The 16,787-nt window shown below is 33.0% G+C and overlaps 2 protein-coding genes across 4 annotated transcripts in view; one reads left to right on the top strand and one right to left on the bottom strand.

Moving 5' to 3' along the window:
- LOC123677556 (neuroligin-1-like) overlaps positions 1-16,787 on the bottom strand; it is a 536,762-nt gene that overhangs the window by 245,479 nt on the left and 274,496 nt on the right. The window contains exon 1 of one of the 3 annotated variants that reach the window (XM_045614142.1): positions 47-242. The exons of the other annotated variants lie outside the window; for them this stretch is intronic. The gene's annotated coding sequence lies outside the window, so the exon portion shown is untranslated. Of the gene's footprint in view, positions 1-46; positions 243-16,787 lie in introns of those variants that run through there. 3 annotated transcript variants of the gene reach the window in all.
- Positions 2,192-4,941, top strand: LOC123677558 (DNA primase small subunit). The gene is made up of 6 exons (XM_045614145.1): positions 2,192-2,427; positions 2,481-3,009; positions 3,661-3,865; positions 4,248-4,453; positions 4,511-4,697; positions 4,786-4,941. Exons 1-6 carry the CDS (start codon positions 2,334-2,336, stop codon positions 4,795-4,797), a joined length of 1,233 nt encoding a protein of 410 aa, XP_045470101.1. The 5' UTR covers positions 2,192-2,333; the 3' UTR covers positions 4,798-4,941.

Here is a 16,787-nt window from a genome sequence, read left to right as displayed (position 1 = left end):
ATTATTGGAATAATTAAGTTACAGGTACCTAAATAAACATTCTTACCGAATAATCCATGTCTCAGGTTCTCAAATCCATGGTTCGAAATATTTCATGATCGGGCATTAGATTCCATGGAATGAATATTCTCTGATAGTCGATAGATTTAATCATCTATTTAATTCTCCACACACAATTCAAAGAACACAAGTTTTTGCTATATGTAGGTACAAATAATAAACTTATGAAAATTCCATATTTATCTTGATTTATATACTCCATCAAGCATCTTAATTACAAGAAGTCATAGGCACAGATTACAGATAATAATAATAATATGGTATCTGTAATCTGTGGTCATAAGCTCCTGCCTTCAAGTCAGTGATTTTTTTTTTATTCGATATTCTGCTTACATTTTCTATAGCTGTGACCGTTCTATTTAGTACAAAGCTAGGAATTGTTATTTTCATTTCAATGCGCATGAAAAATTTCAACGGGTATAAATAGTGGTGTTGCACATTTGGGAATTGTAATTGGACTATTCATCAAGATTGTCGATAAAGTGTCGGTAAAGTGATATATTGCATGTATAGAATTTGCACTCATCAGTGATCATTACAAGGATGGATGTTGTGCTGATGAGTTTTTGTTAATTTTTATATTTTTTTATTGAAATATGTTGATAGAAATTGATCTTGATTTGTAAAATTAATTGAATACCAGCTACCGTATTATATTTTGTATATTTAGAAGTCACGTACAGGCTTCGGCCTCTGTGATTATATGTTATATGTTTAGATCCTGTAGCTTAGAGAATAAACTATATTATCATTATTATTAATACAATACTTAGTCTACTCCTTGACGAAGCTAGAAAACGAAAAAGATTACTAAGAATACTACCCTTGTTAGTTTCTCACAAAAAGAGACCGAGAATGGGGTATCAGATTTTGTCTATCTCCTCTTGTCTAAAAGTTGTAGTGCTAAAACATAGAAATTTGCCCACCCTGTACAGGTTCAGACACGTTGCACAATATGATACTCAAACTTCAAACTATTCGAAGAAGTTTTATTTCAAACCAAACCTGAAGATACAGAAATCAAGTCAAGTCAAACTTTCTTTACTTTTCAAGTCAAGTTTGTGGGTAAAATCAAACTAGTTTGACTTGAATGCATCATGACCAATAAAAGAAAAAGTTGCATGCATGGATGCATGTCACTATAGAGTAAACCTTTTTCTGAACTAATCTGATCTATTTTGAGGCATTTGATGAAACTCCGCGATTGAGAAAAATATTTATACCCACTCCATCGAATTGATTTTCATGCAGAAAAAAAATTAGGTAGGTCTTTTGTCTTCTGAATAAGGTCCTAGACGAGAATTACCCTTAAGAGCATTTCAATTTATTTTTCCGATTCAGAGGAAAAATGGAAGGCATCAATTCTGGAATTAAATGCACTCAACCACTTTTTGAAGAACTTCAACCGAGATTGTCCCTTTATCGACGTGAATAGATGGCCTAATAATTCACTGAATAGGCCACTTTATTCACGACAACGTTCAAGGATATTTCGCTTCATGAAAATGATTTCGTATTATACATATATAAGACGATTGGAGAATATTCAATTGAAAAGATGGAAAAATGACAACTGCTGATCTTTATTAAAAAAAAAAACTAGGGAAAGGGAATATAATGGAACAAAATTATTCTTTTTACTATTCATCGTTTCACCTGCTTCAACTCATAAAATCATTTTGAGTAGCTATAATCTAGCGTTAACACTAATTCTCAGTTTCCAGTGTGATAATTAAATAATATGTAAAGTTATGTTTCCACATCGTTAACAAGATGATAATTGTTATCCCGTAAATTCCGTTGGGATAAAACTTCGCAAAGTTTCCAATCTGGCAAAAATTGGATCGAGAAAACTTTTCCTCCCTTAAATTTAAAAGTGGAAACTGTTTTTAAATGAGTAGATCACAAAGTTGTCGACAAATTTGATATGCATATTATCGTGAACGTTGAAAATAAGAGTTTTATTACAAAACTTTAAGGTATATGAAATGCATAAACTTATTAACTTCCCAACACTTTAATTGCCTATCAACGAACCAGACGGTCTGTAGTTCCTTTGGAAGTAGTTCACTTGTTATTCCACTTGACAGATATTGGTTATGTTTGAAACCACTTCGCTACTATTTGAAATTTGAGCGGGAAACCATCTGTCAGTTTGTTTATCTCTTCACAGCTCTTTGTGTATTGTAGAGAAAACATATGAGTGTTTTATATCGAATCAATATCAAATTATAACATTGAACCCAAAAATAATTGAAGTAAAATATTAGATAATGGCTTTTAATGAGGATCACCTTCCCGATTTATTGCCTCTTTATTATAAACGACTTTTTCCACATCAGTTATTCCATCAATGGTTAAGTTATGGTGAACTAATTCCAACTTTTCTGAAGTTACCTTTCTCATAACTATACTTCTAGGTGATAATCAGCTATTTTCAAAAAGAGAAGTATCATTCACATTATTTGGAGATATATACATACGATTCCAGTCCTTCGATACATATGAACAATTTGTTCAAGAGATACATAAAAAATTGCCAGTTAAAATTGATATTGGAGCTATATACCTTCAACGACCCAAAGACAAACTAACATGTAGAACATTAATACCTGTTCAAAAGGAAATGGTTTTTGATATCGATATGACTGATTATGATGATGTTCGGATATGCTGCTCAGGAGCAGAAGTATGTAATAAATGCTGGAAATTTATGGTTATTGCATGTAAAATTATAGATGCTACATTGAGAGAAGATTTTGGGTTTAAAAATATTTTGTGGGTATTTTCTGGAAGAAGAGGTATACATTGTTGGGTTGCTGATTTCAATGTGAGACATTTTGGTGATGATGTGAGAAGTTCAGTAGCTGAGTATATCCAAGTACTTAAGGGTGGTTTAACATCAAAGAAAGTGCAATTACCAGGAGACAAAATTCATCATTCAATTGTGTGAGTACATTTTTCAATTTGTGATTAAATATACAGTGCTTGCAAATTAGTATCTAAGGATGTTATATCAATGTGTGAAGAAATTCATAAAGAATGTCAGAAGTCAAACGAAGAGCAAAGTCCAATTAGATTAGAGACAAGTGGAGAGTACATCCCTCACCTCTGCAAATCATCATCTTCCTCTGCATTATACTTGTATCATAGTTTCCTTTTGGCTTAACCTTTCATATAAGCTCTTTGCTAAAAATGGTAATTCTATAAAAAATGTATACACTTGAATTTTATCTAATGGTATTTCTAAACAGATGTAGTAGTTGGGGGATTTATTTTTGCATATCCTAGTTAACGAGCTCTTGGTATCAAGTTGTTTTAAATATCTTCCATCGTTCTGAAATCCGGAGGCATTAACTTATGTAGTAAATGTTATCATGACGATAAAAAGACCTCTCCAAGTCCACCACAATTCTTCAGTGGCCAGATATCGGTCTCGTGAAAGTAAACATTTGACCATATCATTGAGGACGCAATATCCTATACAATGAAATTTTTGTCCTTTTTTTGGAAAATATTGTTGTAGGACTTTATGTAAATATTTCAATATGTTTTCAGAAATTATTATGATCATGTCATCACCTTTTGATTGATTTTTAGGAGATCTCTTTCTGTTATTGATAAATATTTTCATGAATCTTTGGTTATAAATCAAGATATATTGGGAAAAGAAAGATTGGACAAATTTCTGAATATTATAGACCAAGATCTGAGGGGTACATTCAAAGATGCATTGGAAAAATTTGATACATCAGAGGAAAGATGGAAAGCATTTGAAACCCACTTTGCTGATCTTTCAAGGAAGGTCTGTTCATTTCATTTCAATATTATGCACTTCTTATTTCATCAAACTGAGGGCTGTTATTTCTCGGGTAGCACTGGTAGCAGACTTAACCACAAGTCAAAAAAGACTGTCATTATTTTTTAAAACCAAAGTTCATTATTTTTTGTGACTAAATTGTTGACATAAGCATATAAGTTGTTCTACTCAACCTTAATAGATTTCAATGCAAACTTTCAAGTCATCGGTACTCCAAAGAACATAACTTGACTAGATTTATCCAATATCAATATAGTCTCACATACAATTTAAAATGGAGTAATTAAAAAAATCAATTGAAGGCTAGATCTCTTCAATTTAACAATCATGAAATGAAAGTTGTATTGGAATGATATTTCTGTTTTAGGGTCAAATTCCTAGAAATTTAAGAAATTTAAAGGAGGAAATAAAGTTACAGTATTGTTATCCAAGGTTGGATATCCATGTGTCCAAAGCAATGAACCATTTACTGAAGGCACCATTTTGTGTGCATCCAAAAAGTGGAAAAATATCAGTCCCTTTTAATCCACGTTTTGTGGATAGCTTTGACCCCGACAAAGTACCTACAATCACGTTAGTATATTTTCAATACATCATTCAGAAAAATATTTGATTTATATTGTATTCAAGGCTGCTCGATCAAGAAATCAATGAATATGATGCTAAAACCAAAACAATGTCTGAAGGTGTTGAAGATGGTCCAATGAAAATAAAAGATTACAAAAAAACTAGTTTATTGAAATCTGTTGTTATTTTTGAGCAATTTATAAGGTCCTTGGAGAGAGATATCAGAAGTAGAGAGAATACCGATATAATGGTGAGTAGTTTCAGACAGTTAGTTAACTGAAATAGATAATAACTATTACATTATGTTAAGCAGAAATTATTATTATTATATTTTGCAGGAAGTGATGTAATGTGAGGAATAAATCCAAGTTTTAATGGATACTATCATTTGAGTAATTCATTTCAATATTATAGAACAAGGCAAATATTGCAGGAAAGTGTTCATATTGAGCTTTTATGTATATAGACAGGCAATAAAAATTCAATATTTCTAATTAGTGTGTTTTTAATGTGATTATATTTCCTTATATTGAAGTTAATACTGGTTATGAAGAGAGTAGTATAAATAAGAAAGTCATAGTTAATGAAATTGAAAGTTCAAAAATATTCTTAGATATTAGAGGTTTGGTTACTATAATTCTAATATGTAATTACATATTTTATTTTTTTGTGACGTTACAATCTATCTTAGTCTGACAGTAAACTATTGTGAAAATATTAATTTGACAGAATGAGACCTTTTGATTATTAGTAATGCTCTAGAAGTGCAGAATTTTCTACTGAAACCAGTTCCTTCTGTGTCAATGATGATTATTAATAATTATTAAAAAATTACATACTATATACGAAACCACATTTTCACGAAAAGTATGTCAAAACTAAATAGCGTTATCATTGAATAATTCTTGTGCATTATGTTATGAATCCCATAATAGCACTGGATAGGGTAAATTTAATTCCATAATTGACTTCTACTTTTTCAGTTTGTTGATAAATTCTCTAAAGTGATTCAATATCAATTGTATGAATGGATTTTTCAATAGCATTTGAAATCCCCTCTAATTGTTTAAATCGTATTTCTAGTACATTATTCTACTATATAATCTTCATTCAACAATTTGATTCTACAAAAAGTAATTACAATAACTAGCTCAAATCATTCAATTGGGAAACAATTGAAAATTGAGTATTGAACTTTCTGAAATGTATTCAGAGCGATGAAATATTTTCAGTAGATCCACAATGATTCTCTGTTTATACTTCCCCCTCTGCCCAAATTCAACAATCAGTCTTTCAACGTCGAAAGCAAAACTACAGTCCAATTTCCTACTCAAACCCAGCTTTCATGAAAATTCCGTTATTTTCACTTTGCGTCAACTGAATTCGTAAATTCAAAAGAGTGAGAGAGAATGAGAGAGTTCAGATGGGAATGCATGCAATATTGCGATGTGAATGCAAATATGCCTTGGTGGGGTCAAAAAGACTGATAACTCTGTGGTTTATTAAAGTGAAATTGTTTGGGAGCAACACACTGATGCATTTTTTTATTGTGTTTTCCTTTGGTACTCATGAATTTCAGATATTTCTCGTGTTTGTTGAGCGGATTTGTTTTGGGTAATGATAGTCAGTGGAATAAATTAGAATAACAGGACAAATATGATTTTGCATCATTTTTTGAATGCTCGCTTCTCGAAAAGATGGCTATATAATTTCGCTATACAGGTGACCTATTTTCGGAAATCCACTGATATAACTCCTCGGAAAAAACCTGCATAAAAAATATTTCAAATTAAAATTTCTTAGTCTTCAGGGCCACGTCAAAGGTAGACATTGAATGACACCTTGGAGTTCGGTTTTTTAAGGTCATTTCAAGGTCAATGAGATTTTTCAATAGGAAATACACTTTTTTCTTTGTAGAAGCTAATTTTTTATAAAAACTAGGAATATTGGATCTCCTTCGATTTTGCTATAAAATGAATCGTTGTGGGTATATATGATGTGTTTTATGCTTAGAATGGTTCTGATGAAAATCTTCTAAACACAAACTACTGAGCATATTTGAAGAAGTAGGAATACTCATGGAGGAACAAATCAAAAATAAATTTTTTAATTGGAAGATTCAACAAAAATTAAATTAATAACATATTTCACCTAATCAAATATTCAAATGTTTCCTCATGATTGGCAATGCGTAGGTCCATTCTCTGTTCAAAGCTTTAGATGGTTTATAAAAACATTAATTGACGAGAAAATAAATTAGGAGAATTAAATGAAATAGAAAAAAAATACTGAAGAAAATTGTCGGAAATTACGCACAATCTCAAATTTATAATTATATATGTAGCTACCAAAATGCATATTGTTTGAAGTGGTAACAATTTCAAAATTCGGCATGGTGTGAGATTTTATTATTGCGGTGTCTACAACTTATGTGTGCGGTTGGAAAAAAATTTAGAAAAAAACTAGTTTTTATTTTAGAATATGTTCATACGGAATACAAAAACAAATGATTTTATGAGAACTAACTTTGAAGTAGGTACTGTATATCATGATCGTCTAAAGCATTAAACATTTCATATCTCCAGGCGGGGAATTCATTACTTGTAAAAAATGAAAGAGACAAAATGTTTCCAGTTTTTTAGGAAGATTAATAATCTCCAAAGAAAAATGTGGATTCATTATCCAAAATTCTACTTCATCTTGAAATGAAACTCTAAGCCAGCAGTTCTCAAACTTTTGTTCTTCACGCCCTTCTGTTGTAATTCGAAAAATTTTGCTCTCCTTATCAGTAGACGTAGAAATTCAAATTACACAATCACACTATTTGAGAATATACCTGTTGGACTATCACTAGAAGAAGAACATCTGATAGATGTTTCATCAAGAACCTATAACCTTACAAAATCGAACTTTGTTAATAAAATCATCAACCAACTTCTATTCTAGACTGAACTTCTTAATGACTACTCCGTTATATAAAAGCCAATAAAGCGCTCAGGATTCTCTAGCCTTTTAATTTTCCATCGTTTTATCTTGGTGAAATTGTATTTTCTGCAGTTGCTATACCTTGAAATCCAAATACCTACCGACATAACCTTCATCTAGAAAATGAACTCAGACTAGAGTGACCATCTCTATCATGGAACCAAATTAAGAGATTTTATGCGCCTTAAAACAATCTCATGTTGGCCATTTAGTTAGTCCTTAAAATGTTTCTTTGCCATTGTTAAATGAAATTTCAATGAATATTTTTTGGAATCTCTATTTAGCATTTTATCTTTATCTTTTTATTTTCAATCTCTTATTGTGCGCCTCCTAATTATGTAAATGTGCCCCACAGTAAGAAAAACGCTGATCTAAGGTCACATTAAATATCTGCAGTCGATGTCTCCCTAAAGACCAAAAAATTGTCATTTGAATCAAATTCCTTCCCAATAAATATGATGACAAGTGGGTTGCAGGGCTGTCGACAGATATTTTAGTGGTCCAGCAAACTAGAATTTCGCCGCCCTGTTTCTCCTAATTTATATGAATTTTCATTGAAGGAGCCACTGTTATTCTTCTCAGGCATTGTCAAATTGATCAAAAAACGTTTTGTCGATTCCATCAAAAAACGTCCTGCATTGTTTAAAAGTACCACGCTATATTTATAAGTCTGTACTAAAAAGAAAACATAGTTCTTAAAGGTGCAAAAAGTCTTGTTTTATTAACTGACTTTGCGCCCCTACAATTTGGCGTCCCGGCAAATTGTCCGGTATGCCGCTCCTGGCGGCGACGCTGCTGGGGTGTATTTCGAAATCAAAATTTCAAGAAGATTATGAGTATTGAGTATGATATAAAAAATGGGCATTCTCGTTTGAAAAAACAGCTAGGTTGATATCGTGTTTCACCACATTCGGACCAGCTTGTAAAGTCAAAAATAATTCAAGTTAAGTTTTAAGTTCTACTTCTACGGCTTCGACTACCAGGGCCATTAGCCGTGTGAATTAAAGCTCAATGTGAGATCACTTTCTTCTTCTGCTGTATATGGGCAAAAGTAAATATTTCGTTTCGACTAACATAATAAGACATGAACGTGTAGATATAAAATGAATAAATATATAAATAGTAAAATACAAACAATATTCAGAACATATACAATATAGGGATAAATCTGGTAAGATAATTTAGATGAAAGTATATATAAAATAAATAAATATATAAATAAAATTATAAAATATAAACAATATGTACAATATATTCCATATACAATGAGCTACAAATGTTCAGTTGAAAGAGAAAAGAGAAATGATGTCACCTAGTCAACAAATAATTCAAGCTTATGCGCTGAGTACTGTCGATTCCGTCAAAATTTGAATCAATCTCCTAGCCCAAAATTTCAAAAAGTTATATACCGATCGAGCACTATTGACTCAGTATTATTCAGTGTATTAGGACTATTAGGAATAGTTGTGAAAATTTAAACTCAAATAAAACAAAAATGTATTCAAACGACCCTATTCATTAGATGCATTAAAAAACCTCATTCATCAAACTTCATTCGTGTCCGGACCAGTCCCTAATTCAAGCCGAATTTGTCAACAATGAGCCAAATTACGGCAACAGCAAGCTCCGCACTATACCCGACAATTATTAAGCACAATTTTCGTTGAATTATCAAACGAACCACTTTAACGATCTCGTAAACCATATTCTCATCCCAAAATGTCCATCACTTCATCCGGCTCTCACCGGAAACGCAGCATCCATAGGATAGAGGGAGCAGAGAGTGGCTCTGGCCGAGATTCGCGCAATTCGGCGTCCTCTTGCCCCCTTAATGGGCGACGTCCGGCGTCGGAAAGATACGTCACTTACCCTTCACTGGATGGAGGGATGCCAGAAGGGTCCGAACCCTCATTTCCGCACTGCTTGCAGCCGTCAGATATAAACACTGCAATGCACTACGGAATTGAGGATTCAGACACTGTGTTCACTTCGGTCCAGGAGGCCATTTGAGGAGGTAAATGAAGTAATTTCTTCTTTGGTTCTGCGTCGTTTTCGTGGTGTTACATTTATAATGCGAATGAAATGTATCTACAGTTCATATAAACCTATATTATTTTTTGCTAAAATTCAACCTACTTCATTCGAACTAAGTGTTATTCAGTTTCTATAAAATTCATAAAAATTAAGTTTTAATTTAAATTTGCATTCGCATTTGTGAATCAATCAAGGCAGAAACATACTCAATCGACGCAGAGCAGACTGACGTTAGGCAAGAAATTCTGGGGCACTGATTTCCTTAACATATAATATAAGTGAATTAATATATCAGTACAACTGGACGCTGGTACATGAAGTACATGAAAAATCTATAGGCATGCTCTGTTTTCCGTAATTATTTGATGAAATTTGATGAATTCACCCTATTCCGAATGATTTTGTGTACCGAATATTACCTATGGGGACATTATAGTAACATATAGCTGTTTCTTCTAATTCCTCATGAGAAGAACTGATGTAAATTTTGACTATTGTGTACTAGTAATAATTATTATTATTGTTATTTTCACTCTGCACCCCGAGGCGAACTGGCGTCAAAAGTGAATTGACGCGTCGCGTCGACTGGGACTTTACTTGTATGCACACAATTGTCAATCGACGAGTCGATTATTGAAGTTGTTGCGTCGACTGTAGTATCCTTCTACCTTTGATCTTACAATTCTAACAGTTTTAAAAACCCTTATGATCCATCAAAACACGCATAATCATAGCTGTATGTGATGTGCAGTTTTGTCAATTCACAAAAGTTCCTAACAATTATACAATAGGTTTATTCATTTGTGACAGCAGATGATTTTGGAAATAACAAAATGAAGATAAATCCATATATAATTAGAAATAAACAAATAAAACAATAAAATAAATGAACATATAAAATAAATGTTTAGAGATAAATACAGTCAGACGAATGTCAGAATTAGTCAGGAATCAGGTACGTTTTATATCCTTTTTTTCTCATATATACCATATTACTGAGGGTCAACTGATTTCCCAGCATGAGATTTGCTATAGTAATGTTTAACTTTTCAATATTCATCATTATAGCTAGTAAACTGTAAAACATATTTTTTTTTATACTTTATTCGTCATCATATAATATTACATGTTTTCCAACGCTTCCTCAACTTTTCAATGCCTTTTCTGTAGAAAGGTTCGTCTTTGCATACAAAATAGGCGCCATCCATCATCGATCACATCTTTAGACCCAAATTTAGAGTCAGCATACCACCTTTGTTTAACCGTTGTTGTCGAATAATACTCATCAAGCGTTTGCTTGGACATTATCATTTTATATAAAAAACAGTCCTTCAACAATACGCGAAACTCGTTTTTATCAATTTTTCAAACAACAACAAATTTTGCGTCAATTAACATTCAATATCTCTTTCCACACTTATTTATATGTGCTGAAATTTTTTGGGGCTTGATACCTAGAATATTGATAGAAGGAACGGAAAGTAAATATTTGTGCTGGATCCCGATTACAAGAGAGATGGAAGTTTAGTGTCGCCAATCACAATCGAGCTGGACGATTGCGTGTGCTAGCCATATAGTCTTGGAGAATACTGATTTGATTGCTGATTGTTATATCAGGAATCCTTTTTTCATAACTTCACAATAGCATAATCATTAAAACTGAAAAAAAATTACCCTTTTGAAGCACAACAGAATTTTTATGAATAAATCACATTGTGAACTATTTTTGAGCATCAATTGATAATTTCGAAATTAATCAAATTGTGTTACGCTACTGCTATAGTGTCCCGTCAGACAAGGAATGACGAATGTTGATATCAAAACAAATGTATCAGATACAAGGCGATTTCCGTTCCTCTTATCAATGTTCTAAGCTTGGTACTAACGAGAAAGAAGTCCGGTACTTATTGAGTGACGTGTAATGTGTCCGCTCACATAACATGACAATATAGCATCACAGATTTATTCTTTATTATACTAAAAATTAATGCATTCAGGAAAGTAAAGTATTATATTGCTATTCTTTTTATTTATTTATTTATTTATTTATTTATTTATACGGACAAGCCATTTTACATAATATTAAAAAACCAATAAAAACAAAATCCAACAAAAAGAAACAGTGTTCAAAATATAATATCAAAAATAAACATGACTTTTTACAAGCTTCGAATTTTCATCTACCGATCAAGCCTTGGGACTCGAAGTATCGTTTTAGTGAAAAAATTGTTGTAGAGAATAGATCCATGTCACAACCATTCGCTGAACGAAGTGCTCTATCGATTGGACCATTCATCGTGTAGTTGGTTGGGTTGAATCTCACGTGAAACGTTTCTCTGGATCTCAAAGATGTTAGCTTACAGTTTAGTCCTATTTGATTCAATAGGTATTTACTTTCGAGAAAATTGTTCAGCATTTTGTATACAAACATTATGTCGAAGTTTTTTCGCCTCATTTCTAGTGTTCTCAAGTTCAGTTCGATTTGGACAATTTCGTAACTCTCCGTTGATAGGGGAAGATCTAATTTGAAGGCTATCCATTTTAAAAATTTTCTTTGAACACGTTCGATACTTTGTCTGTGTACAGCATAAGCCGGTGACCAAACGATTGTGGAATATTCTAGAACACTCCTGACATTGCTACAGTAAACTGTTTTCAAAACATTTAAATTTTTGAAATGTTTCATTGTTCTTTTCACGAATCCGAGCATTTTGAACGCTCTGTTTGTTACATATTGTATCTGATGTATAAAGTTCATTTTCGTATCGAAATACACCCCAAGATCTTTTACAATCGATGACTCTCTCAAAGCTATCTGGTTCATCTTGTATTCAAACAGATGTGGTGATTTTAATCTATTGAATCTCATCACATGACATTTTTCGATGTTGAATTCCATTTCGTTTGCTGCGCTCCATTCCATAATAGCATTCAAATCTAGTTGTAACAGCTCACAATCATCGAGTGATGTTATTTGATGAAAAAGTTTGAAGTCGTCCGCGAAAAGTAGAAATGAGCAGAACCTGACAGCTCTTCCCATATCGTTTATGAATAGGATGAATAAAAGCCCCGAAATAGGCGAACCCTGAAGTATACCGGATTCCATAATGAAGTCCGTTGAGCATATGTTTGATATGAGCACCTTTAGTTTAATGTTTTTTATTCTATCAGCCAACCAATCTAAAAACGGAGAGTCGATTCCTAGTGCCTTGAGTTTATCAATAAGCAACCAATGCGCAACCGAATCGAATGCTTTCTTGAAATCCGTATATATAGAGTCGACTTGGTTTCCATTCTTCATGGCTTCTAATATCGAGTTTGAGTAAGTCAGAAGATTGGTCGTGACTGATCTTTTCGAAATGAATCCATGTTGTTCATCTATAATTATATGCCTGAAGTATGGTGATATCCTGTTCACTAGCAGGGTGTCGAGCAACTTTGGTATGTATGATGATTTACAAATCGGTCTATAATTCTTAACATTGTTCTTGTCACCGGATTTGAATTTTGGGATTATATAATTGAGTTTCCATTGGGTAGGAAACCGACCAGAATGCAGAGATAGATTGAATAGATCACATAATGGAGATGCCAATTCAACTCGACATCGCTTCAAAAATACGGAAGGAATCCCATCGGGGCCTCCGTCATTTTTTTCCGGCAGTAAGCAAAGTCCGTTCAGTACTTCTTCGACAGAAAGGACACAGTTATTTATGTGGACGTATTTTTCATAGTGGATGTCGGTATTTCTGGGATTGGTTGATTTATAGACCGTCGCAAAATTACTCCGAAATAATTCGGCTATATCCCGTGTGTTAGTGCATATTTCGTCATTCAAGTACATAGTGTTTGGAAGAGTGTTGTCTTCTTTCAAATCATTAACGTATTTCCAGAAAAATTTTGGGTTGACGCCAATAGACTCCTCCACTGATTTTATATAGTTTTTATAGCAATTTTCAGATTCTTCCTTGCATTCTCTTCTAATTCTAACAAATTCGATGTAGTCTTCTTCCCGTTGATTGAGTTTAAATTTCTTGTGTGCTGCTTTTTTGAGAGAGATTAATTTCTTTAAGTTAGATGAAAACCAATGCGGATACGTACTTTGTCTTTTGAGCCTTTTCGGTACATACTTGTCAATGATCTCGAATACAACATTGTAAAACATATTTGTACTTTTCTCTATTTCATCAGAGATAACCAAGTTCCATTCAATGTTAGCTAAACTTTCAATAATACAATTGAAGTTTGCCGTCTTGAAATCATAATATGAAAGAACAGGAGTATCATGATTAATTTCATTATTGTCTGATAATTTTATGTGGAAGTTTAAGGCAGGATGGTGAGGGTCGCACCGAACCAGTTCATCAGGTGATTTTGTAGCGTGGATATCATCGTATGAAACAAATATAAGATCTAATAACGCATTGTTAACATTCCTTGTTGTATTTATTTGATTTATGTTGAGAAGTGCTGCTGTGTTACTCACGAGAAACTGCGGTTTAGTCATAACACAAAAACCGTTCGCATCAGATGTGTCCCAACATTCGCCAGATATATTAAAATCTCCACAGCATATCAGATTTATATTATCGTAGTTATCAACCATTGTTTCGAGCTCATTTAGGTAGGATTCATACAGGATTCATAATTTATGAAATATAATATTTTTGTTTGTCCCATAATATATATTGATCAACCGGGCAGATTCAGGATTTCTTCAAAGTACAGTACCGAATTCACATGAAAGTTATAGGGAAGGTAGTCTCTTTTCCATTTTACAACAATCATCATCGCAGGGGGCGAGCCTCTTCCCTCTGTATCCCTTGATAAAGTACACTATAGACATTATATGAGCTGGGTTGATGTAACTTCTAAGTCATGAACTGAGTTTGGGGATGAGGTTATGAATTTAGTCTAGTCAACATTAAGACTCATTAGGTAACCATTTAATCAAATTTGAAGTTTCGGAACATTATCCTCTGTAGCACGATAAATGTGGTTCCTGACTTTCCCCCTCATAATCAGTGCCGTATCGTTAGCATAGCAAATTCGTTTGTAAATTTTTCGGTTCATCATGATGAATCACTAAATTCATAATGAACTTTACTTTGGAAAAATTTAAATCAGTTCGCGAAGTTCATAGAGCACTTCGTTCTAGTGAGCAATAAATTCGTGCAGTTATTGATAGTTTTCGCAAAATTTTACTGCTTTCGATCCAAAACCATCACCAAGACAAAGAATTTATCAGAAACAATAAAGTTCAGTTGAGTATTAGACGTTGTTTCAATAGGTTATGAAAGATCTAACTAAAACATTAGCTTTCGTGCCTATAAAAATACAGCTCGGGAAGACATTTAAGCTAAAGACCAACATCCTTTATGTCACATTTCTGCTGATAGAGCTAATTTGAAGCTGGACGAAGATATGCATTTTTACTGATGAAACTGAATCTTTAGTGACGAAACTCATTTCTGCTTAAATGGCTTCTTTAATAAATGAAATTGCCGTACATATACGGATATTAGCAAATACAATCTTCAAGACTAGGGATTCACCAAGCCAAGTAACTCGACATTTTAACCAACTACTTGACTTGAAAATCAAGCTCGTGAAATATTACATACCTACTTGATTTTAGATATTTATTGCTTGACTTGATATCAAGCTACTCGATATTGCTTGAGCTTGATACGCATGCGTCGCACGGCATATATTTCTGCAATCTCGTGCGCGCTTAGACTGAGTAAGGGGATTCCTCGAACGCCGAGAGACTGAAGCATTCGCCATTGTGACTTTATTAGTAATTTTCTCACATTTCTATGAAATCTATTGGTAGATTTTGCTAGTTTCAGAATTTTTTTTTTCAATTTTCCAGAGCTGCTCTTACAGTTACAAAAACCCGCAATAGGTAAGACGACAAATCTATAGATTTCCTCATGTGTCTTAAAACCTAAATGGATGAAATGAGATCAAATAAAGCCTGGAGGTTTCTCAATATCAAGAAACTTTATTTTTTATTATTTTTGATTTTGTTATAGTGATTTAATTTATGGTTCTATTTCAAAAAAGTTTATATTTTCGGTTCGTTTATACAATAAGTTTAATAAATAAAAGTGTTCTTTGCAAGTTCAAATGAATAATGTATTGGGTATAATTAAGGATCTCATCAAGTTCTTTATTAAGGATCTTATTAAGTTCTTTATTAAGCTTGGCCTAGCTTTCGGTCATTTACATGGCCATCTCCAGGGAAAATTAATCTGAATCTAACAATGCAAAATTAGTCAGAACCATAAAAATGAGAGTCACCTTCCAAAAAAACTAGTCATATAATGAAGGTTGGAAGGTGACTCTCATTTTTATGGTTCTGCCTAATTTTGCACTGTTAGGTTCAGATTAATTTGCCCTGAAGATGGCCATGTAAATGACCGAAAGCTAGGCCAAGCTTAATAAAGATCTTAATAAGATCCTTAAGTGACTTTATACCCAATACATTATTCATTTGATATTGTTACAAAGTCGATAATTATTTTCTTGCAACTTCTTTGCAAGGTTCCATCTTATTTCATCATTTTTTTATTGACGTGACACTACACAATGAAACTGCTAAAAATCAAGTAGCTTCAAGTACCTACTTGATAAATAAATACTTGACTTCAGATTGAAAACCTACTACTTGACTTGAGCTTGAAATCAAGTCAAGCTCAAGCTAAGTAGCTTGAAAATCAAGCTAAGCCGTGGTTCCCTATTCAAGACATTAACGAATACCTATGCTATTAAAACTGACTGTTTGGTCCTCCTGCCATACAGCGCTCTTTAAGTTCATTTTATTGAAAAACAAATTTGGTGAGAGCTTAATTTTCAGAAGTTGTCTTGTTGACTGGATCCTCGAGAGACTTAACGTCTCTCTATTGCTTTTCGCGGGGCTATGTTGAGTCATAGAAACCATACAAACCAGCAATTTTTTTTTCGAAAATATTTCTGTTCTCAAGCTCTTGAAAAAAACATTCATGAAAGTTTTCAACTCGACGCCGACGCGAATAACACTTGAAGAAAACATCGACTTTTATGTCGTTCATATTAGGTACAGTATTGTATCGAGTTTTATTTCAGCGTAAACAAATTCCTGAATTCTATTTGAAATTCCAAATCCCTCATGCGTATTCTGGCAAACAAAGGAGTAATGTCGTTTGTCGGCTGTCAACCTACGTTCCATCCCAGAAATACGAAAAACCCCCCCGTAGAATTTTCATAACGAAGTTTAGCGATTTTCCATTCAGAGAACCTTTTTCTCGAAAGCTTCATAAATAACGTGCTGCCCTCG

The sequence above is a fragment of the Harmonia axyridis genome, chromosome 4 (genome assembly GCF_914767665.1).
Source record: "Harmonia axyridis chromosome 4, icHarAxyr1.1, whole genome shotgun sequence".
In the NCBI taxonomy this organism is placed as follows: domain Eukaryota; kingdom Metazoa; phylum Arthropoda; class Insecta; order Coleoptera; family Coccinellidae; genus Harmonia; species Harmonia axyridis.
Note: the sequence above shows the minus strand (reverse complement) of the source record. Positions and strands in the feature narration are given on the sequence as shown.

Bases quoted from the DNA above. Each gene is read 5' to 3' on its own strand.
- LOC123677558 (XM_045614145.1), top strand. From the start codon at position 2,334: ATGGCTTTTAATGAGGATCACCTTCCCGATTTATTGCCTCTTTATTAT. The intron at 3,010-3,660 runs GTGAGTACATTT...ATTGATTTTTAG, and splicing joins AAAATTCATCATTCAATTGT to GAGATCTCTTTCTGTTATTG. The intron at 3,866-4,247 runs GTCTGTTCATTT...TTTCTGTTTTAG, and splicing joins TTGCTGATCTTTCAAGGAAG to GGTCAAATTCCTAGAAATTT.